The 24678-nt window shown below is 47.0% G+C and overlaps 1 protein-coding gene across 2 annotated transcripts in view; it reads right to left on the bottom strand.

The window, feature by feature from the left end:
• The window catches only part of LRIG2 (leucine rich repeats and immunoglobulin like domains 2), a 58664-nt gene extending 44229 nt beyond the window's left edge, over window positions 1-14435 (bottom strand). The window contains exons 1-2 of one of the 2 annotated variants that reach the window (XM_084755371.1): window positions 13857-14435; window positions 1166-1231 (exon numbers count right to left, since the gene is read on the bottom strand). In XM_084755371.1, the coding sequence (XP_084611497.1) occupies window positions 1166-1231; window positions 13857-14098 (308 nt within the window). In that variant the 5' untranslated portion in view covers window positions 14099-14435. The remainder of the gene's footprint in view (window positions 1-1165; window positions 1232-13856) is intronic. The other variant, XM_084755370.1, reaches the window with a different exon arrangement.
• Between the last annotated feature and the right edge of the window lie 10243 nt (window positions 14436-24678).

Raw genomic sequence — 24678 nt, forward strand, 5'->3', positions numbered from 1 at the left:
TGATCAATGCACTGAGAGTAAGAGACTTTGGAATACAAGACCTAAATGGGAAATCTTTATCACACCCCTCCCATCAAGGTTCAGGGATCTAAGAGAAAGAGAGGCCAAAGAGATCCTAAGAGCCAGAGGTATTAGATGACTCAAGGAAACAGCTGTCTTCTTAGACACAATGGGGCAAATGCATATATGAACTCACAGAGACTAAGGCAGCATGCAGAAGACCCTCACAAGCTCAAGGCAGGCAAAACCTAAGGGGATAAGGGAATGGGCCTTGGGGCTACCTTTCGGAACACAATCTAACAGTTCTTAGCATGGCAGAGGGAATGGGGGAAGAACAAAGCCTGCCAGAGCCGTGTCTGCCAGGCTCAAGCTGGCTAGAGTCCCTTCATATCCTAAAACCGGTTTTTGAAAATTATATATGCACACAAATATTTGTATTTGTATGTACTTTTCTACAACAAAGCAATCGTGTGTTAACCTTGGTTTTTATGACTCCAACTTGTTCTCATATTATTCAAGAATTCTATGATAACATTATATATAATATTGAAGTCAATATTATTGTAATTCTGAAATGTTCAAGTATTATGTTCTATAAATATAAATACTACATTTTATATATTTACAACAAAACAGCCCCCAACAAAACAACCCCAAGGGCAAATGGGCACAAAGTCCCAATCTAAGACAAAAAGCTATTTAAAATTGGTTATTGCTAGGAAAGGAAATCAGTTTTCTTGAATGAGTATATCAACCACACTCCAGGGAAGGCTTGGTGGCAGAAGCAAGCAGATTTTTGTGAGTTCAAAACCAGTCTGACCTACAAAGTGAGTTTAGTCCAGCAAAGACTATACAGTGAGACCCTTTTTCAAAAAACGAGAGAAAGGGGAGGGGTAAGGTGGGGAGAGAAAGAGAACATGAAGTTGGGAAGAAACTGGGGTAAGGGAAAGAATATGATCAAAATATATGAAATTCACAAAGGATAAATAAAAACATTATTTTAAGTAAATAAGGTAGACAAACAATTCAGGAAGATACCTAATGTTGATCTCTGGACTCCACAAGCACTTACAAGTGCACATGTACACATACAGACACACAAATACACACACCAAAATTAGGTTACATCAAAGACTTTAATATTGAATAAATAGAAATAACTTACACTTCTTGTAATGTTTGTGATTCTAAGCTGACGTTCCAGTTAGACAACCGGTTATGACTCAAATCCCTGAAAGAGAACAAATATACTGAGCTTAGTGGTGGAAGCTGGAGCTCAGAGGGGCTCGATAGAGACATCTCAGTGTAGAGGGGCCAGACTGAGGCATTCTCCCAAGAGAGGGAGGAGAAGAAACGAGTACAAAGCTAAACTGGGAATACTAAGTCCTACTAAAGGTAAAATATTTTAAAGAAGATTTAGTTTAGCCAGGTATGTGGTACATGCCTTTAATCCCACTTGGGAGGCAGAGGCAGGCAGACCACTCAGAAAGAGCCTGGTCTACATATTGAGTTCCAAACCACCCAAAGCTATACAATAATACTCTGTCTCAAAATTAAGTAAGTAAATAAATAACCAAACAAACAAAAAAGGTTTCTTTTATTTTCAGTTATGTTCATTGTGGGTGTGTGCGCGGGAGCTAGAGTGCTTATGGAGGCCAAAGGCATCAGAGTCCCCTGGAGGTGGGGTTATGTGCACTCAATGCTGTCCTCTGCAAGAGCCCTCTCTTCAAGCGGAGTATGTGACCTCAGCCCTTAAGATATCACACCCGGCCCTCAATGTGAATTCAGGTCAGGCATGGTACTGAATTGTCTGTAATCTCAGCACTAAGGGTAGAGGCAGGAGGATGACTTAATTTGAGGTTTTCCTGTAAATTCTAGACCAGCCAGGGTTACATATCAAGACCATGTCTTAAAAAAATAAAAAGTATAGGGAGCTAGAGAGATGGCTCAGTGGTTAAGAGATGGCTGCTCTTCTAGATGTCCTGAGTTCAATTCCCAGCAACCATATAGTGGCTCACAGTCATCTATGTGATCTGATGCCCTCTTTTGTCATGCAGTCAAACATGTAAATAGACTGCTCATATCTTAAAAAAAAAAAAAGTACATGGTTGGGAGTGGTGGCACATGCCTTTAATCCTAGCACTCGGGAGGCAGAGGCAAGCGGATCACTGTGAGTTCCACGCCAGTTGTACTTTTTTTTTTCTTTTTTTTTACCTCTGTCTCCTGAGTGCTGGGATAAAGTGTGTGCCACCACTGCCCAGCCAGCTGCAAACAAATGTAAAGATAGATTTTACAAGTCAAATGAGAGTTCCTGTACTACAACTGGATCTGAGCGGGGTATGCAGAGGTAATTCATAAAGGCTAACAATGGGGCCGGGCACGGTGGCACACGCCTTTAATCCCAGCACTTGGGAGGCAGAGGTAGGTGGATCGCTGTGAGTCCAGCACAGCCATAGCTACACAGAGAAACCCTGTCTCGAAAAACCAACAATAAAAAATAAAGGCTAACAATGAAGGACAGTGAAATCTCAAAAGCAAAAAAAGAAAACTGATCACATCCTTCAAGGAATCTGATCTTCCTAAAAGGAGCTATCTAGCTTCTGGAAAAGGTAATAAATCTCATCCAAATTATGTTGATGATGGTGACAGTTCTGGCTTAATATTTATTAAGTCACAGTCAGTCTTCTGTGTAGTACTAGCTAAATTAGCACATAACTATAAGGCAAATATATTTATCATCCTCACTTTACTTATATAAAAAAACAAGCATTCAAACTAATAACTTGCTAACCCAAAGTCACAAATCGCGAAGTAGAGAAGCTATTTATTCAAAATTCCATCCCATCTCTATCAAGTAGTTCCTTAGAGTAGAAATTTCACTAAAGTTCATCATGAGTTTAAACTTTTAAACAGTCTTTAAAAAGTCACGTGGGTGATCCTGTAGTCTTTACAATGTTCAAATGGAGTCTAGCCCACGCAAGCTGTTTGCCCAAGAGACCTACTGTATGTTACAATATGGCTAGCAATAGGGACACACAGCAGAAACACTACATATCAATTTATCTCACTGTGCTGCCACAGGCAGTTGGCAAGTGCATGCAGGTTTGGATGATGTCTCTATCACAACAGAACAATTTGTTCTCAGCTAGATTCATGCCTGCTCATCAGTAAATGTTAGCCACTTTCATTTAAGAGCTTCATATACACCAAGATAAAAGTAAGCATTGCCACTGTATTTTAAGCAATGGTACTGACATAAAACTATCTTTTGAAGTATTTAAATAAATTATTAGAGCAGGGCAGTGGTGGCATTTGCCTTTGATCCAAGCCCCTAAAACACAGAGGCAGGTGGGTCTCTGAGTTCAAGGCTAGCCTGGTCTACAGAGCAGGTTCCAGGACAACTAGGACTATAGAGGGAAAACCAGGCCCAGAAAAAAACAAAAGAAGAAAAAATGAAAAGAAATTATACTAACACTGAGTGCCATCCCTGGGAAAATTCTTAGGGAGAAGTGCAGTCAAGAGTTACACTCTCAGCGACCTCAGGAGATGGCTCAGTAGATAAGGTGCTTGCCATGTAAGCATGAAAGCCCAGTGTTGGATTCCCAATAGCCACATAAATGCCAGAAGGTGGAGACAGGATCCCAAGATCAACCTGGACAGGCACACTAACAGATCTGATGCGCTCAAATGAGAGACCTGTGCTCAAAAAAACACTCCCAAAACCAATCTTGGGCCTCCTCACCGATGTGCACACATGTGCACCCACACCTGCAGGCACATATGCCCACACATATGCAAACCATATACATACACATCCTCATCATAATAATAAATTAACTACCATGAAGATTTAAGGTTTGGTAAGGCATCACAAGCACTGCTATGATTAAAATGAAAGACAACTATTCTCTTCAACTATCCCCAAAATGTACTTGACAATCAATAACCTTGCCTGTGTTTTCTAACACTACAAATATGAGTATTAATGGATGACTAATACGTAAAGGTCTCAATAAAGGCTTTACAGCTCTGCATTGTAGACTCCTCTCCCACTCATGCTACAGGGAAGCAGCTGCAATAAGCAATGAATTATTAAGTGCTTAATATCATCCGGAGCCAAAGGTGCCATTACTGAGGTTATGCAGTGCCATCAGGGTGTAAATTATTTACAGAATGCTTAGAGAACGCCTGCAGCCACAGAGATACCAGCGTTTTCTTCTGCCCAGTGAAGTCTGTCCCTTTCTGTGTCAACAATCTTCTGTTGTTTTCAAGAACCAACACCATTAACTTCAATATAACAAGGCCCCGAAAAAGGTCTTTTACAAAGGGTCTGAGAGGCTGAGACAGGAACACTACAAGCTGGAGGCCAACCTAGACAACTTAGTGAGACTTTGTGTCCAAAAATTTTTATGGAAAGGGTAAAGAATGTAGTTTCCTAGTAGAATGCTTGCCCATCCTGCATTAACTATTAGGCCTGCCAGGCCTACACAGTGAGTTCCAGGACAGCCAGGCCTCCATAGAGAGATGAAATCTCAAAGAACACAACCCACAGTCTGGAGGATGGTTCAGCAGCTAAGAGAACTTGCTAGTTTCACAGAGGCCCCAGGTTTAGTTCTCAGCATCCGCTCTCTGTACCCCCAGTACAGGAATCTAATGACCTCTTCTGGCCTCCACAAGCACCAGGCATACAAGTAGTGCACACACATAAACGCAGACAAAACACCTATGAATTTCTTTATTGTAAAAAAGAAATTTTAGGGGCTGGAAAGATGGCTCTGAGGTTAAGAGCACTAGCTGCTCTTCCAAAGGTCCTGAGTTCAATTCCCAGCAACCACATGGTGGCTCATAACCATCTAGAGTGAGATCTGGTGCCCTCTTCTGGTGTGAAGGTGTAATGCAGGCAGAATTCTGTGTACTTAATACATAAATAAATCTTTTTTTTTTTTTTTTTTTAATTTAGGCAGGGGTGGTGGTGCACACCTTTAATTTCAGCACTTGGGAGGCAGAGGCAGGCAGATCTCTGGGAGTTTGAGGCCAGCCTCGTCTACAGAGTGAGTTCTAGGACAGCCAGGAATACTCAGAGAAACCCTCTCTCAAAAAAAAAAAAAAAAAAGAAATTTTATCTAGTGTTTTGAAGGTAAAAATGCTTTGTTTACTTACCCAGGATGACTGACTCTTTTTGAGAATAAGAAAAATCTCTTTTACTAGAATATAACTAGTATAATTTACTTTTGAAAATAGTAACAATACTCAGAGTTAGTATTATAATCAGTGAGTATATTATGCTGTGATTTAGCATGCTGGTTGGTGATCTGAGTATCCTTGGGTTAAATTAATTAAACACAAGAATTTGTAAACAACTCAAAGTTCTGTCATCATAAATTTATTTTTCATTGGCACAAACAACTATGCACCATAAACTCTCACTTCTTAAAACTGTTAGCCTGCCTACCAGTAATGTGGCCCAGGTTGGTCTGGAGCTTGATATGAAATCAAACGTGACCTTCACCTCCTGTTCCTCCTTTCCCCTCTCTCCGGGTGCTGGATTACAGACTTATGTCACTATATCTAGCCTCTAATTTGTTTCTTCCAATCATCAGGCTTTGTAGAAAACTCCAGTACCTATAATCACTGTCTGAATTAAGAGGAAATGAGATCCGAATGAACCTCTCCTCCACGAATAAATGGTTCCTGGAAGCATTTCTGTTCTATGGTTAAACTAGGGTGAGCTAAAGACACTGGGTACATATCTCCATGAAAGTACAATCTGAAGGTACAACACGCACAGTGCTATTCTCCAGATGAAACTCTCTGGCTTCATTTTACTATTTCTAACAGTGTGGCTGTAGTATAAATGTACTGTCCACCTTGGGCTCATGTGGCTAAGCACGTTTCCCAGCTAAAGTTGTGCATTGTTTGGAGAAGCTGTGCATTAGCAGGAACAAAAGAGACCTCGTGGGCAAGACTTGATAACGGGCCAGCTCTGCTTCCCACCTGGGCTTTCTGCCTCCTGAGTGTCAATGCCACATAACCAGCCACCTTACACTACCACTGCCACAGTCCAAACTGCTCCGGCCACCACACCTTCCCTTCCGTGACAGACTATACCTCTCAAACCTGAGCCAAGCTAGACAGTGGTGACGCACACCTTTAACCCCAGCACGCGGGAGGCAAAGGCAGGTGGGTCTCTGAATTTGAGGCCAGGCTGATACATAAAGTGAGTTCCAGGACAGCCAGGGCTACACAGTGAAACCTGCCTAACCAAAAAAAAAAAAAAAAAATTTTTTTTTAAACCAAAATAACCCTTTCCTCCACTTAAGTTGCTTCTGTTAAGTTATTTTATCACAGCAATGACAAAAGCAACACTATCTAACAGTTCTAAACCTATGGGTCATGACCTGTTTGGGGGTTGAACAGCCCTTTTACAGGGGTTGCCTAAGACCATCAGAAAACACAGATATTGGGGCTGGAGAGATGGCTCAGAAGTTAAGAGCACTGACGGCTCCTTCAGAGGTCCTGAGTTCAATTTCCAGCAACCACATGGTGGCTCACAACCATCTGTAATGTGATCTGATGCCCTCTTCTGGTGGGTAGGCACACATGCAGGCAGAGTACTGTATACTTAATAATTATTTTTTAAAAGGTATTTACATTATAAGTCATAACAGTAGCAAAATTACAGTTATAAAATAGGAATGAAAATATTTTTATCTGAAAAAGGGTCTCACCAGGCAGCCCTTGAACTTGCAATCTTGCTTCCTCCGTCTCCTGAGTAGCTAGCTGGATTGCAAGCCTACAGGCCTACACTGGCTTTCCTTAGGTTCTTAACCACTCAAAGTACCGCTTCTTGGGACTATCCTAACAATACAGGAAATAAGAACTTAGTCTTTGCACGGCCAGCTCTGGAACCACTGGCAAAGCGCTTAACCTCTCTGTACTTCACTTCAGTCTCCTCTACCATAAAATGAGAATATCAGCACCAACTTTATAGGACTGCATTAAATATATAAATAAAATGATTAACATAGAGGTCAATGTATCTGAAACAGAAGTATCTGAAATAGAACAATGGTCCAGGGACTAGAGGGATGACTCAGGTTAAGAGCACTGGTTGCTCTTCGAGAGGTCCTGAGTTCAATTCCCAGCAACTACATGGTGGCTCATAACCATCTATAATGAGATCTGGTGCCCCCTTCCGGTGTTCAGGTGTACACCCAGTCAGAATACTGTATACATAATAAATAAATCTTAAAAAATAAAACAAACAAACAAAAAACAGTGGTCCAGCACCATTTCTTCTAAGCATTTATCTACTGGACATGCAGGTAAAATCAATCCATTTCCCAAGGCAAAACTTTAGTTAGAAATACACCCCTATATTAGTGTGATAGCTATTGTTGGTTGTCAATTTGACTACATTTGGAATTAACCAAAACACAAATACCTATGAGGCATTTTTCTTCATTGGTTCATTCAAGCGGAAGACCCACACCTCAATTTGGATCTTTTGAGGTGAGATAATCTACCTTAAATCTGGGCCATGCCTTCTGGTGGAAACTCTTGCTTTTTGTTTTGTTTTGTTTTTAAGATTTGTTTATTATATTTACAGTGTTTTGCCTCCATGTACACCTACACGCTGGAAGAGGGAACCAGATCTCATTCAAGATGGTTGTGAGCCAGCCACCATGTGGTTGCTGAGAATTGAACTCAGGACCTCTGGAAGAGCAGCCAGTGCTCTTAACATCTGAGCCATCCCTCCAGACCGCTAGAATTGACTTCTTACGTCTTAACTCTTGCTTTTTGACTGCTACCCTCACTCTTGCTGACAAGTTTGTTTCTGTGGTAGTAGTACGAGAGCTTACTTTTTTGGGTTCTGGTGACCTACCCATGAGGCTGAACAACTATTGCATTCCTGGGACTTTCTGTCAGGAGACAACCCATCACTGGACTAACTGGACCATAGCCTGAAAGCCACTATTATCTAATAAATTGTGTGTGTGTGTATGTGTGTGTGTGTGTGTGTTCATTCTATCAGTTGTTTCTCTAACAATATAATTTACCTTACTAATTACAATTCTCCCCAACCCCCAGGAGTACTAGGGTTGAACCTCAGGTCTCACTTCTGTTAGTTAAGCATTTTTACCACTTAGTTGTGCACCTGCCTAGTCTTCTATGTCCTCTTTTTTTTTTTTTTTTTTTTTTTGTACTTTAATTTTTAGCTAGACAGTTGGCTCTGGAATTATGAGTACATACTACTCTTGCAGAGGACCTGAGTTCAGTTCCCAGAACCCACATTTTGCAGCTCACAATTGCCTATAACTCCAACTCCAGGTGATCCAATGGCCTCTCCTGCCCCCCCAAGGGCACCTGCACTCACGTAAACATACCCTCACATATATATACATGATTAGAAACAAATTCATAAATAAATCCTAGGTGTTCGGTCACCAGAAACTAGAGTTACAGACTATTATTAGCTGGCATGTAGTTTGCTGGGAACTAGACCTAGATCTTCTGCAAGAACAACAAGTGCTCTTAACCTCTGAGCCATCTCTCCCGCCCCATCTTTTCATTTTTATGACAGAATCTCACTAAGTTGTTGAGATTGGCCTTGAACTTGCAATCTTCGTCACTCAGCGTCTTTGCATATGTACCACTAGGCCACGCTCCTACATTAAAATATTGAAACAATAATCGAAATATTGGTAACCTAAATAAATTATAATAGATTAAAACTAAAATTTTAATTTAAAAAATCTAAATATTAATTCTGAATTCTGACTTCATGAGAAAACAATAAGATAAATAGCCCACCAAATATTTGGTCAGCATATTGGGGTACACACCAATATCATGATATATAATACTCCAGAATCATCCATTAACACTACTTCTAAGAATCTATTCTACATATGTAGTCATATAATTTTTGAAAGAAAACTAACTACAAAGAAGTTATTGTACTAAAAAAAAAATCTTAAGCAAAATCTACATGCTATTAAGATGAAACAAGTTAAGTAACTTAAGAAAATTGTAGCTGGGTGTGGTGGCACACGCTTTTAATCCCAGCACTTGGGAGGCAGAGGCAAGCGATCGCTGTGAGTTCGAGGTCAACCTGATCTACAAAGAGAGTCCAGACTAACCAAGGCTACACAGAGAAACCTGTCTCAAAAAAACCAACAAAACAAAACAAAAGAAAACGTACTGCCGGGCAAGGTGGCGAACACCTTTAATCCCAGCACTCAGGAGCTCAAGAGGCAGAGGCTGGCAGATCTCTGTGAGTTTAAGACCACCTGTCTACAAAGTGAGTCCAGGACAGCCAGGACTATAAGAGAAACTCTGTCTGGAAGAAACAAACAAACAAGGAAATAAATCAAATAAAACATGCTTGGTACAATGACTAGTAAGTAACTGGATCTTCCAGAGCATAAAATAAATTTTGAAGAATTAAGCAAAACACAGTATGATCCCAACACTCAGGAGGCAAAAGTAGGAAACTTGTGAGTGTGAGGACAGCATGGGACTACTTAGAAAAGCCTTGTTTCAAACAACAAAAAAACTGTTTCCTTGTCCACCTAGCTATGAGCAGGCCACCGCAGGCTCCTCCATAATAGACTGCATCTCTCAGAACATGAGAGGGAGTGAGGGAATGCACATAAAAAAATCCATACTAAGAAGTAGGGCTAAGAAAAAAGACAAAAAAAGAAGTAGGGCCGTTGTTACAATATGCTGATATTGCTCTGTGGGCCTTAGAACTGGTCTGCAAAAAGGAAAGTAAGATTTGAGCTCCAGGTTAGAGAAGCTAGAATGTTAACAGGCAGAGGTTAGTAAGCCACACACTGATATCAAAACGCTGCTAAACGTATACACCGCAGAGACTATGCTTATGAGCTTTCAGAAAACAAGGACTTCATAGAGAATTAGACTAGAGGCCAGTCACATTGTACTCTGGCAAAGGGTATGGCTACATTCTGCCTGTATTTTGAAATTTTTATAAGAGTGAATTCAAAATAATTGACTACATTTGATGGAAGAGATTTCAAGACAGCATACATTGAGACTGCAGCAGTTACTGCTAATATGCTTAGTAAACTTATGGTGAGAGGTTGACATCCCCTGTCCCTAAGTAACCTTTCTCTCTTGGCTAGTACCAGTGGGTTACAAGGGAGGTAGAGGCATTAAGGAACCTCAAATAAGGTAGGTTTAAATATATATATATATATATATATCAAAGCCTACAAGGACAGAGAACTGCAGCATCTGGTGTCTGCCCTGCTGAGTTTTCATTTTTCTTTGGTCTGATCTTTTTTATCATGTATCCATTTACCCTTTACGAATAATGCTTATTACTTACTCTATCATACATTAGAAGTAGGTACCTGCTTTCTGATTTGACCAGAGGCTCACAAATAGGATTTCTTCGATCTTAGAAGAGACTCTGGACTTCTGAACAGTGTTGGAACTGTAATATTATGGGAGACTTGATGAAAGACTTCCCTAGAGTTACTCAATGGAAGCTAATGTTCTCTGTGTAGTAAAGAATTAACTTGAAAATAACCTGTTCACAACTATTCTAAAGGAACAAATGGAAACAATCAGAGTTACTATAACAAAAACAGAATGAGGGACCAGCAAGATGACTCAGCAGGTCAAAGTGCTTCCTGCCAACCCTGCTATCCAGAATTCAATACCTGAGACCCACATGACAGAAGAGAACCAACTTCCATAGGTTGTCTCTGACCTCCACATGTGTACCAGAGCATGTACCTGCCCACCCACCCCATACACTCAGTAAATAAACAATGTAATTAAACAAACAAACTTTACAATCCTCTTGGGAGGCAGAGACAGGCAAATCTCTGTGAGCTCAAGGCCAGTCTGGTCTATGTAAGGAGTTCCAAGCCAGCCAGGGCTATACAGTGAGACCCTGTCTCAAACAAACACCAACAACAACAACACACACACACACCAACAACAATGACGACAACAACAACCAGAAAGCAGGCAGATACATCAACATGGAAGATAACTCATATTCAAACCAGAACACCAACTGTATGGCATTCTGAAGATAGAGAGCTATGAAGAAACACAAAGTGCAGCCAGTTGTGGCAGTGCACACAAGTACGCAGAGGAGGCAGAAGCAGAGGCAGAAGGTTGGCAAGATGGCTCAGAGGGTGAGAATACTTGTCACCAAGCTTAAGGGCACACGTCTGATCCACTGGGACCCATATGGTAGAAAGAGAGAACTGACTTCCACAAGTTGTCCCCTGACCTTCACACATGCTCGCTCACACATACAAAACAGTAAAGCGCAACAAATTTTCATTGGTTTTTTTTGTCTTGTTTTGTTTCTGTAAGACAGGGTTTCACTGTGTAGCCCTGGCTGTCCTGGAACTGACTCTGTAGACCATCCTGGCTCCAAACTCAATGAGATCTGCCTGACTCTGCCTCCCCTCCCAAGTGCTGGGATTAAAGGTGTGTACCACCACCACCACCAGGCACAAGAGAATATCTTTTAAAAAGAAAATTAGTTACAATTTACCTGGTCCTCCAATCTGTATATATGTGTGTGTGATTAAATGACACAACACAGAGCTCTGTGCCCAGAGAATCCAATTTTGAAGAACTGAATATTTTAGAGAATTTCTAAGACAGAAAGGCATAAAGACCATACCTAATATTCAAAAGCAAAACAAAGTTGAGCTTGAGGTGTTGCTCTATAATACAGCAGCTGTCTTACGTACCTAAAAACCTAGATCCAATACCCATCACTGGGGAAAAGAAAAAGGATTAACAAATTTTGTGCACAATCATTTTCATGAGTGCCGTAAGTTTGAGCATTTGAGTTTCTTTAAAGCACTGAATGTGTTTTTAAAATTCAAGATGACATAAGGAAAGCTAAAGTATATCTGCAATTATGTAGCTAATAGCAGTTGCTGAAAAAGAATATAATCTTAGCCAGGCATGGTGGTGCAGGTATTTAAGCCCAGCACTTGGGAGGCAGAGGCAGGTGGATCACTGGGAGGTCAATAAAATCTTATCCCTGAACAGTGTATGAGTTTTTCTAATGGAAGACTCAAGTATATCTTTTTTTTTTTTTTAATGTGTGTTGGTGTTCTGAACCTTGCAGTTACAGAAAGTTGTGAGCTACCCTGTGGCTGCTGGGAATTGAACCTGAGTCCTCTGGAAGAACAGTCAGTGCTCTTAACCACTGAGCCATCTCTCCAGGCCCCCAATTATATTTCCATAGGAGAATTGTTATCCAAGGCAGTTCCCTTTATCTGAGAATGTCAAGGGAACATTGACATTCAGGACATTTAAATTTTCTGAATGGAAATTGGGAATAGTGGTGCAGACTCAGTAAGCTGAGGCAGGAGGATAGATGCCATCCTGGGCTACCTGGCAATACCTCCTTTGAAAACACAAAAAAGAAAAAACAAGAACAAACAAACAAACAAAAAAACTAACCAGCAAATAGCCTCTGGCAAGTTGCATCTTCGGTAACGTTACTTCTAATTACTATATACCTCCTAATGAATTTTAAAATTATTTTTCAGTGCTAGTGATCCAACCCAAGAGCTTCATGAATGCTAAACAACATGCTCAGACGCCTCAATGATCTTCAAAAATAGGCCATGCTTATTTCAATTACGGTTATATTAAGTCATACTATGTGTAAACCTTTGTCATATTCGGTCTATTATATCCAGGTAGCTGTCTCAACAATTTCTCCGAAAAGGACGCCTGCTGTATAAGGATGATTTGCTAAGTTTAATTCATGATAATTAATAACACGCTACATGATAATACTGAGGTCTGAGTCAAACCAGAGTTAGCTACAGCTATTACCACCATAAAATGACAGAAGCTGTGCTACTATATTCCAAGTCTATGTTAACTATAGCTGTTGCTAATTTTCCAAATGAATATACGAGTTAGCTTCTTTCCTATAAATATGTACTGTAATACATACCTAACCTCTGCGATACATATGTTCTATGCGTATCCTATTTCCGATGAGAACCCAAATAAGATCTTCGTATCTTAATTACACCCCGAAGTATTTTTTAGTGATAATTCTTTTTCAGAGGTAATTCTAGAAGTTAATTAATAAGCATGTCGCTCAGTTAGTGGCAGAGACATAACTGTATGTTGGTGGCTAAGACGTCTCATAACTGCAGTATTTAATGCTTACTGTTGTATTTAACACATACTGACTCAGACCAGTGAGGTCTCCAGGTGCCACTAGTTAATACAAGTTTGTCAGGATTTAAAGTCAGGGCTAGAGAGTCCAGAATCCACTCAACCACTGTATTGGACTTTCATAGATAAACAAAGAGATCTGATGTGAAGGTTCTTTGCCTCGTGATTTGGGAAGGGAGAGAAAAAAAACAAAACAAAACACCTTTCCTTTCGTTAAATTGATTGCTACAGAATACCACTCTTACAAAAATACCCGGGGTCAGCAATGACGTTCCTTGCGTATGATGATGTTTTCAACACTGTCAAGAATTCAGGTATAAAAATTGAATCATACAATGAGCCGATAGAACTGGGACAAAAGGGAGCTCCTGCATCTTTGGGAGAGATCATGTTTGCATCACGTGCCCAAGGACCAGTCAAGCTGGAATACAAAAAATGATGCAGCCCGTAGAGGGCTTCTCATTTGGACCCGGCCCCACAGGACCCGTGAGTCCGACATCAAACATCTCCGTTACAGACCCTCGGGAACCCCAGATTTTGAACTCCGATCGCCACAGAAATCCCGGGGAGACCCCAACACTCAAAAGTTCAACCATCTCTACAGGGCATTTCGCGGGCGACCGCGCCCTCCTCGGGCCCTCTCTACTCACAGACTGGAGGTGTCGGGGGGCAGCGGGCCCGACAGTGCCCTCCAGCTGGGCGCGGGCAGCTTCCTGCGGCTGCAGTCCAGCAGAGGGAGGCGGCAGGCACAGGGCGCCGGGCACAGGCCGGCCCGGGCAGCGGGCAGCAGCAGCAGCAGCAGCGCCTGCGCAAGGACGAGCAGCCGGGAGAAGGGTCCCGACCCACAGCCCAGGCGCCGCTGCTCCCAGACGCCGCGGGGCGCGGCCGCCATCTTCCGCCGGCCGGGACCCGCTCGAGGACAGCGGCTGGCTCAGAGAGGCGGCTGAGGAGAGATGCGCCGAGGCGGAGCCGCCACCCGGAGCCCCCGACCGTCACCCACTCAGACCAGGCGAGAGGTGGCGACGACGCGACCTCGGGGGAGGGGGGCGGCGGTCGGGGTGACGGGGGGCGGGCGGGGTGGGGGGGCGTACAGCTAAAGGCCTGACAGACTCCGCTTCTCCGCCCCGCCCCGCGACGCAACGTCCTCACGCTCAAAAGCCAGCCAATCGGAGCCGCAGGACGAGGTTGCGTCGGAAATGGAGCCCTGAGGGGGGGCGAGGCCTAAGATAGCCCCGCCCCCTAGGAGGCGAGCATTTAAAGTGGTCCTTTCTCCTTTTCCGTGCTTGCTCTGCAGTTCGGCGCTTTTTCCTCCGCTGGGTGGCACACTGAGTCCTAAAACTGGAACCGCAGTGCCAAACCCGGAGCGCCAAATCCTCAACGGCGGCAGGCAGTTGATCTGTTGTGGTACTGGGAAAAGACCTATTCTGTGGGCTCCAGGGGAAGGGAATGCCAGAATGGCTGCCTTCCAAGCCGTAGCCACAGATGGGTGCGGGGTTCGAGCCTAACTTCGACCACTTCGGCCTCCGGAGGCCAACCTGGGTGGTCGCTTCGGCAGGTACTGCTTGCCCTGAAAGAGGGCGGCTGCTGATACTTCCGGAGTACAGCGTGCTGTCCCTGTGAAGGACTTCAAGGTCCCCAGTGGCACAAGCACTGATTAGTCATCCGTGCACCTCCTGCTCTGCTGTAGCCTGAGGTTCAATAAATGTCTCTAAGGAAAATTCTTCCCTCGGTTTGGGAGAATATTGCTCATCTTCAGGAAAACAAGTGGGGCAAATAGATAAAGGGTTGGTTCGAGGGTGTGGGGATTCTGGTTTCTTTTTGTGGTTTTTGTTTTTTTGTTGTTGTTGTTGTTGGTTTTTTGTTGTTTTTTGTTTTTGTTTTTGTTTTTGTTTTTTTGAGCTAGAAAGAAACTGTCCTGCAGCAAGAGCTGTGACGCCTTACTGGCAGGAGCGGAATCTAGCTACCTTGTGCTCTCTCAGTCGAGTGTTACCTACAAAGTTAAGACTACAAATATTAGTAATGGCGCACTGATGTGTAGTGTGTTTGTACCCTTTTTTTTTTCCCAAAGATTTACTGCTTATAGTGTTCTGCCTGCATGTGTGCATGCAGGCCAGAAGAGGGCGCCAGATCTCATTATAAATGATTATGATCCACCATGTGGTTGCTATGAATTGAACTCAAGACCTTTGGGGAAACAGCCAGTGTTCTCAACCTCTAAGCCATCTCTCCAGACCCAGTCTTTTCAAAGACTCTTTGCAAGCCAGGTGTGGACCAGCACCCCTGCAATCCCAGAGCTTCTCCAGAGGTTGAGGCAGGAAGAGCCCAAGTCCCAGTTCAGCCTTATCAACTGGAAGAAGAGGAGGAAAAAAGAAAAACAGAGTGGGTGAGATGGCTCAGCGGTATAGCCATGCCATCAAGTGTATCCACCCGAGTTAGAACCCCAGACCTCACATGACTCCGGGTAGCCACTGTCCCCTGAGCTCCTCATGCACACTGTGGCACTTGAATACATATGCACGCGCCACGTCCGCATCATGCCTTTGGGTTGAAATGCCCTGCCTGTCCTCGCGGCTTGTCTACAGCATAGGACTTTTACAAAGCCGCCTCCTTCACAAGAGTGAACGTGAAAAATTACAACGACTACTACATACGCATACTACTTTTGCAGAGGGCCAGGGTTCAGTTCCCAGCACACACATTGGACAACTTGAAACCCAGCTCCAAGGACTCCAATGCCCTCCTGTGGCCTCCAGGAATCTTCTAGAAGAGGAGCAAGCACTAAGCCATCTCTCAACTTCTATTTTTTTGTTTTGTTTTTTTCTTTTTCTTTTTTTTTTTTCAATGTGTGCGAGTGTTTCGGCAGCATGTATGTCTGTGTACCATGTGCTTGCTGTGCCTGAGGAGGCCAGAAGAGGGCATGAGATCCCCTGAGACTAGAGTTGAGGAAAGCTGGAGAGCAAATCTGGGTTTCTGCAAGTACAGCCAGCAGTCTTTTTGTTTGTTTGGTTGGTTGGTTGGTTGTTGTTGTTTGGCTTTTCAAGACAGGGTTTCTCTGTTTAGCCTTGGCTGTCCTGGCCTCTGGACTCACTGTGTAGACCAGTCTGGCTTCAAACTCACAGAGATCCACCTGCCTCTGCCTCCAGAGTGCTGGGATTAAAAGTGTGCACTACAACACCTGGCCCCAATTACATTTTTATAGCATAGGAGTCCCACTGTGTAGCCCAAGGTGGCCTTGATTTCAGGACTGTTCGTCTTTAGCCTCCTGAGGGCATGGGTTACAGGCGTACACCATCATGCCTGGCAAATTTATTTTAATATAGTCAATATTTCTTATTCTTTTATAGCTAATAACTTTTTTTAACATCTTAAATCATTCATTTCTACTCAAAAATGATTCTCTTCAAAAATCTTTATAGATTTGCATATAATTTTTGGTCTGGAATTGACTTAAATTTTAAAATGTATTTATTTTTATGTATATAGATGTTGTACCCGCATATGTCTGTGTACACATGCAGTGACCACAGAGGCCAGAAGAGGGCGTCAGATCCCTGAGACTGGAGTCACAGTTCATTCATTGTAAGCCACCCTGTGGGTACTGGGAATTGAACCTGCATCCCCTGGAAGAGCACCTAGTGCTCTTAACCAATAAGCCATCTCTCCATCACTGATTATCATGTGTGTGTGCACATGATGTGTGGAGGGGTGTGTGTATGCCGTGATTCCAGCATAGAGATAGGAGGACATCCTCGTGGAGTGGGTCTCTCCGTCTTTATGTGGGTCTTAGGGACTGAACTCAGGTCACCAGCTTTGAACAACAAATGCCTTCATCTCATGAACTATCTCCCCTGCCCTCGTGTTGATTTTTTCATATGATTAAGAAAAGACCCAGGATAGTATCCCATGTCTTTTATTCCAGCGCTAGGGAGGCAGAGGCAGGTGGATCCCTATGAGTCTGTGGCCAGCCAAGTCTACATAGTGAGTTCCAGGTCACACAAGGCTACATAGAAAGGAAGAGCCAGTGGTAGCGACAAACTCCCTTAATCCCAGCACTCAGGAGGCAGAAATAAGCAGATCTCTGAATTCTAGTCCAGCCTGGTAGACAGCCAGACAGCCAGGGCAGCCAGCACTACCCAGAGAAACTGTCTCTAAACCCCCCCCACACACACAAATAAAATAACATAAAACAGAAAGAAAGAAAAGGATCCAACTTCTTTTTTTTATGTGACAATCCAGTGAGCTAAGCTTCATTCAATGAAAAAAATCTCTCCTTTCATCACTGCTCTGAAGTTCTGTCATAAATCAAATATCTAATTAAACATCTGATATGTATCAAAAGTCAGCTTCACTTTCCCTGAGGCAGAACTGTGTTTTTAAATTACAGTATCCTTCAAATATCTTGGTAGCTGGCCTAGCAAGTTCTTTTACATTTTTCACCCCACCTGTATCTTTGCTGTTATTTTCACCTTGCAATGCCATACAGACTAAGGGTTTTTTGTTTTTTGTTTTTTAATTAGGATTGCATGTGATTACAAGGCCCTGGGTGTGGGGAGCCATGCCAAATTCTGCCATGCCAGAAATCCCATGCTTAGGCTGCACGCTGTGACCTTAGAGTTGCTGACCTTTGCCAGAGGAGATCTTGTGTTCTAGGCTATCCTTGGACTATTTACCTTTGAAAGAAGTAGGGAAGTTCCTCCTGGGAACCACTCAGAGGACCAAGGAAGTTCTTACAGGGAGCTACTCAGAGAAATAGGAAGTTCTTACAGGGGAGCTACTCAGACCATTGTATTCTTGCCTGGGGGCTAGGGAGAGAGGGATTAGAATAGCTCCTATTGACCTTGCTATATAAAGTCTTACTAGTCCACATTAAAGAGAGTCTTGATCAGAAATTTCCAGACGTGACTCATTATTTCTCACATCTCTGTACCCCACTTTCAGTCCCCACTCCCTCTGTCAGGTGAACCCTGGTTCGATTTGTCCCGCGGGCCGGGACACATCACCTGGGTGTTGTCATGTTTTGTTATATATTTTCTTCAATTAATAATTTTTTTCTTGACAAGGACTCATGTAGCACAGGCTGCCATTAAATCCACCATAAAGCTGAGTCTGGCTTTGAAGTCCTGATCATCTTCCTTCCAACCCTCAAGGCCTGGGGTTATAGGTATGTGCCACCATCCCTAGTGGTAATATTTTTATATACCTATCTACCTGTAGTCTCAAACTATAGCCCAGACTAACTATATCTATTATCTGTCAATCTATCTATCTATCTATCTGTCTACCTATCTATATCTATTATCTGCCTATAGTCTCACTACTGCCCACACTATATTTATTATCTATCTGTCTGTCTATCTACCTATGAATAACTTGGTCTCGCCTGTGGCCCAGTCTATCTGTGTATCTGAGACTCTCTCTCGTTCTGCAGCCTATGGCCTGGAACTCACTCTGTGGACTTAGGCGGGACATAAATTCATGGCAATCCACTTGCCTCAGACTCCTGCACACTGGGATTACAGTATGAGCTGCCACACCCAGCTATTTTTCACCTTGATGTAGTCAGATGTTATCAAGCAAAAACACCCCAAGAGTGTTAGTCAGCCTTTCGTCTAGATAGCAAATATCCGACATTGTCAAGCTATAAATGTTTTATGTTGGCTTCTTGTCCTTGAGCTTTCAGAAGTTTATGTTGGCCCCATGGCTTTGGTGCTCTACAGCAGGATGGCATGGTAAGGCACAAGTGCTGATCTCATGGCCAGGAAGCAAAAGAGAAAAAGAGGAAGAAGTGCCTGAGGTCCACTGCCCCCTTCCAGGCCAGGACCCCAAAGAACCTGGCCACCCTCAGATGGTTTCCTCCCAACAGTGCCTACTTACATAGTATGCTTTTCCACCCGAGCCACTAGGGGAGCTCACGGTCCCCACACACCATTGGGGTGCCTCTTAGGTTTTCTATTGCTTGTTTGAGTTATCTTTTCTCCGTTGATTTGGGGTCATTTAAAGTTTGTTTGTGGGGCTAGAGAGATGGTTAAGAGTGCCACCTGCTCTTCCAAAAGTCCTGAGTTCAATTCCCAGCAACCACATAGTGGTCCACAACCATCTGCAATGTGATCTGATCCCTTCTTTTGGCCTACAAGTGTCCATGCAGGCAGAACACTGTATACATAATAATAAATACTTTTTTAAGTTTGTTTGTTTAGATAAGGTGTCACTATGTAGCCAGGCAACATAATCACTTTGGAGAGTCCCTTCAATAGATCTAGAAACGCTGATGATGCACAATATGAATGCTCAATACCAACCGCTGACGGCAGTCACATCCCTATGTGTAAATCCTAGAGGAAGTCCTGTACATTGGTAGAAAGGGCTGAACACATGAGTGTTAACGGAAGCATGCCTTTCCATGGTTGAAACTTAGCAGGCGCCCAGTGTCCAGCAGCTAGGAGCCAGAAAGGTGCAGCAGCACGAGAGAGGATAAATCTCTACACTCAGTAGTGAGTGGGAAAAACAAACAACCAGCACAGCACAGTGCCAAGTATTCCAAAGAAGGTAGTAAATATCAGTGCAAGCAGGGATGGAGGCTCCAGGTTGGAGATGTCTGAGGGAGCTAGAGACAGAGCTCAGCTGGTGAAGCGTTTGTCTAGCGTTTGGGAAGCCCTAGGTACCATCTCCAGTACCTCGTAAACCCAGGCATGGTGGTACCTGCCTATAATCTCTGCATCTGGGAAGCAGAGGCAGGAGGATCTGGCATTTAAGGTCATCTTCGGCCACATATCAAGTCTGAGGTTAGCATGGACTCCATAAGACCCCCTATCTCAGCAACACTCACACACAAAAGAGAAAGGGATAGAAGAGATGAGAGAGATGGGGAATGCAAGGATGGGGTAGGGGTGGGAGCAAGGGATGCAGGGATGGAGTAGGGGTGGGAGCAAGGGATGCAGGGATGGGGAAGGGGTGGGAGCAAGGGATGCAGGGATGGGGGTAGGGATGAGAGCAAGGGATGCAGGGATGGGGAAGGGGTGAGAGCAAGGGATGCAGGGATGGGGGAAGGGGTGGGAGCAAGGGATGCAGGGATGGGGTAGGGGTGAGAGCAAGGGATGCAGGGATGGGGTAGGGGTGGGAGCAAGGGATGCAGGGATGGGGAAGGGGTGGGAGCAAGGGATGCAGGGATGGGGGAAGGGGTGGGAGCAAGGGATGCAGGGATGGGGTAGGGGTGAGAGCAAGGGATGCAGGGATGGGGGTAGGGATGAGAGCAAGGGATGCAGGGATGGGGTAGGGATGAGAGCAAGGGATGCAGGGATGGGGAAGGGGTGAGAGCAAGGGATGCAGGGATGGGGAAGGGGTGGGAGCAAGGGATGCAGGGATGGGGGAAGGGGTGGGAGCAAGGGATGCAGGGATGGGGTAGGGGTGAGAGCAAGGGATGCAGGGATGGGGAAGGGGTGGGAGCAAGGGATGCAGGGATGGGGTAGGGATGAGAGCAAGGGATGCAGGGATGGGGAAGGGGTGAGAGCAAGGGATGCAGGGATGGGGAAGGGGTGGGAGCAAGGGATGCAGGGATGGGGAAGGGGTGGGAGCAAGGGATGCAGGGATGGGGTAGGGATGAGAGCAAGGGATGCAGGGATGGGGTAGGGGTGAGAGCAAGGGATGCAGGGATGGGGTAGGGATGAGAGCAAGGGATGCAGGGATGGAGAAGGGGTGGGAGCAAGGGATGCAGGGATGGGATAGGGGTGAGAGCAAGGGATGCAGGGATGGGGAAGGGGTGGGAGCAAGGGATGCAGGGATGGGGTAGGGATGAGAGCAAGGGATGCAGGGATGGGGAAGGGGTGAGAGCAAGGGATGCAGGGATGGGGAAGGGGTGAGAGCAAGGGATGCAGGGATGGGGAAGGGGTGGGAGCAAGGGATGCAGGGATGGGGAAGGGGTGGGAGCAAGGGATGCAGGGATGGGGAAGGGGTGGGAGCAAGGGATGCAGGGATGGGGTAGGGATGAGAGCAAGGGATGCAGGGATGGGGTAGGGGTGAGAGCAAGGGATGCAGGGATGGGGGAAGGGGTGGGAGCAAGGGATGCAGGGATGGGGAAGGGGTGGGAGCAAGGGATGCAGGGATGGGGAAGGGGTGGGAGCAAGGGATGCAGGGATGGGGTAGGGATGAGAGCAAGGGATGCAGGGATGGCGGAAGGGGTGGGAGCAAGGGATGCAGGGATGGGGAAGGGGTGGGAGCAAGGGATGCAGGGATGGGGAAGGGGTGGGAGCAAGGGATGCAGGGATGGGGAAGGGGTGGGAGCAAGGGATGCAGGGATGGGGAAGGGGTGGGAGCAAGGGATGCAGGGATGGGGTAGGGATGAGAGCAAGGGATGCAGGGATGGGGTAGGGGTGAGAGCAAGGGATGCAGGGATGGGGGAAGGGGTGGGAGCAAGGGATGCAGGGATGGGGAAGGGGTGGGAGCAAGGGATGCAGGGATGGGGTAGGGATGAGAGCAAGGGATGCAGGGATGGGGGAAGGGGTGAGAGCAAGGGATGCAGGGATGAGGTAGCGGTGAGAGCAAGGGATGCAGGGATGGGGTAGCGGTGAGAGCAAGGGATGCAGGGATGGGGGTAGGGGTGAGAGCAAGGGATGCAGGGATGGGGAAGGGGTGAGAGCAAGGGATGCAGGGATGGGGAAGGGGTGGGAGCAAGGGATGCAGGGATGGGGGAAGGGGTGGGAGCAAGGGATGCAGGGATGGGGTAGGGGTGAGAGCAAGGGATGCAGGGATGGGGGAAGGGGTGGGAGCAAGGGATGCAGGGATGGGGGAGGGGTGGGAGCAAGGGATGCAGGGATGGGGGAAGGGGTGGGAGCAAGGGATGCAGGGATGGGGGAAGGGGTGGGAGCAAGGGATGCAGGGATGGGGTAGGGGTGAGAGCAAGGGATGCAGGGATGGGGTAGGGGTGAGAGCGAGGGATGCAGGGATGGGGGAAGGGGTGAGAGCAAGGGATGCAGGGATGGGGGAAGGGGTGAGAGCAAGGGATGCAGGGATGGGGGAAGGGGTGGGAGCAAGGGATGCAGGGATGGGGGAGGGGTGGGAGCAAGGGATGCAGGGATGGGGGAAGGGGTGGGAGCAAGGGATGCAGGGATGGGGTAGGGGTGAGAGCAAGGGATGCAGGGATGGGGGAAGGGGTGGGAGCAAGGGATGCAGGGATGGGGAAGGGGTGGGAGCAAGGGATGCAGGGATGGGGGAAGGGGTGGGAGCAAGGGATGCAGGGATGGGGGAAGGGGTGGGAGCAAGGGATGCAGGGATGGGGGAAGGGGTGGGAGCAAGGGATGCAGGGATGGGGGAAGGGGTGGGAGCAAGGGATGCAGGGATGGGGGAAGGGGTGGGAGCAAGGGATGCAGGGATGGGGGTAGGGGTGAGAGCAAGGGATGCAGGGATGGGGAAGGGGTGAGAGCAAGGGATGCAGGGATGGGGTAGGGGTGAGAGCAAGGGATGCAGGGATGGGGGAACGGGTGAGAGCAAGGGATGCAGGGATGGGGTAGCGGTGAGAGCAAGGGATGCAGGGATGGGGAAGGGGTGAGAGCAAGGGATGCAGGGATGGGGGAAGGGGTGAGAGCAAGGGATGCAGGGATGGGGAAGGGGTGGGAACAAGGGATGCAGGGATGGGGGAAGGGGTGGGAGCAAGGGATGCAGGGATGGGGAAGGGGTGGGAGCAAGGGATGCAGGGATGGGGGTAGGGGTGAGAGCAAAGGATGCAGGGATGGGGGTAGGGGTGGGAGCAAGGGATGCAGGGATGGGGGAAGGGGTGGGAGCAAGGGATGCAGGGATGGGGAAGGGGTGGGAGCAAGGGATGCAGGGATGGGGTAGGGATGAGAGCAAGGGATGCAGGGATGGCGGAAGGGGTGAGAGCAAGGGATGCAGGGATGGGGGAAGGGGTGGGAGCAAGGGATGCAGGGATGGGGAAGGGGTGGGAGCAAGGGATGCAGGGATGGGGTAGGGATGAGAGCAAGGGATGCAGGGATGGGGGAAGGGGTGGGAGCAAGGGATGCAGGGATGGGGAAGGGGTGGGAGCAAGGGATGCAGGGATGGGGGAAGGGATGAGAGCAAGGGATGCAGGGATGGGGAAGGGGTGAGAGCAAGGAATGCAGGGATGGGGTAGGGGTGGGAGCAAGGGATGCAGGGATGGGGGAAGGGGTGGGAGCAAGGGATGCAGGGATGGGGTAGGGATGAGAGCAAGGGATGCAGGGATGGGGTAGGGGTGAGAGCAAGGGATGCAGGGATGGGGGAAGGGGTGGGAGCAAGGGATGCAGGGATGGGGTAGGGGTGGGAGCAAGGGATGCAGGGATGGGGGAAGGGGTGGGAGCAAGGGATGCAGGGATGGGGTAGGGGTGGGAGCAAGGGATGCAGGGATGGGGGAAGGGGTGGGAGCAAGGGATGCAGGGATGGGGTAGGGATGAGAGCAAGGGATGCAGGGATGGGGTAGGGGTGAGAGCAAGGGATGCAGGGATGGGGGAAGGGGTGAGAGCAAGGGATGCAGGGATGGGGGAAGGGGTGGGAGCAAGGGATGCAGGGATGGGGTAGGGATGAGAGCAAGGGATGCAGGGATGGGAAAGGGGTGAGAGCAAGGGATGCAGGGATGGGGGAAGGGGTGGGAGCAAGGGATGCAGGGATGGGGTAGGCATGAGAGCAAGGGATGCAGGGATGGCGGAAGGGGTGAGAGCAAGGGATGCAGGGATGGGGTAGGGATGAGAGCAAAGGATGCAGGGATGGGGAAGGGGTGGGAGCAAGGGATGCAGGGATGGGGGAAGGGGTGGGAGCAAGGGATGCAGGGATGGGGAAGGGGTGGGAGCAAGGGATGCAGGGATGGGGTAGGGATGAGAGCAAGGGATGCAGGGATGGGGAAGGGGTGAGAGCAAGGGATGCAGGGATGGGGAAGGGGTGGGAGCAAGGGATGCAGGGATGGGGGAAGGGGTGGGAGCAAGGGATGCAGGGATGGGGTAGGGATGAGAGCAAGGGATGCAGGGATGGCGGAAGGGGTGAGAGCAAGGGATGCAGGGATGGGGGAAGGGGTGGGAGCAAGGGATGCAGGGATGGGGTAGGGATGAGAGCAAGGGATGCAGGGATGGCGGAAGGGGTGGGAGCAAGGGATGCAGGGATGGGGTAGGGGTGAGAGCAAGGGATGCAGGGATGGGGTAGGGGTGAGAGCAAGGGATGCAGGGATGGGGGAAGGGGTGAGAGCAAGGGATGCAGGGATGGGGAAGGGGTGGGAGCAAGGGATGCAGGGATGGGGGAAGGGGTGAGAGCAAGGGATGCAGGGATGGGGGAAGGGGTGGGAGCAAGGGATGCAGGGATGGGGAAGGGATGAGAGCAAGGGATGCAGGGATGGGGAAGGGGTAAGAGCAAGGGATGCAGGGATGGGGGAAGGGGTGGGAGCAAGGGATGCAGGGATGGGGAAGGGGTGGGAGCAAGGGATGCAGGGATGGGGTAGGGATGAGAGCAAGGGATACAGGG

This window comes from Acomys minous (genome assembly GCF_964271855.1).
Source record: "Acomys minous genome assembly, chromosome: 14".
Classification (NCBI taxonomy): Eukaryota; Metazoa; Chordata; class Mammalia; order Rodentia; family Muridae; genus Acomys; species Acomys minous.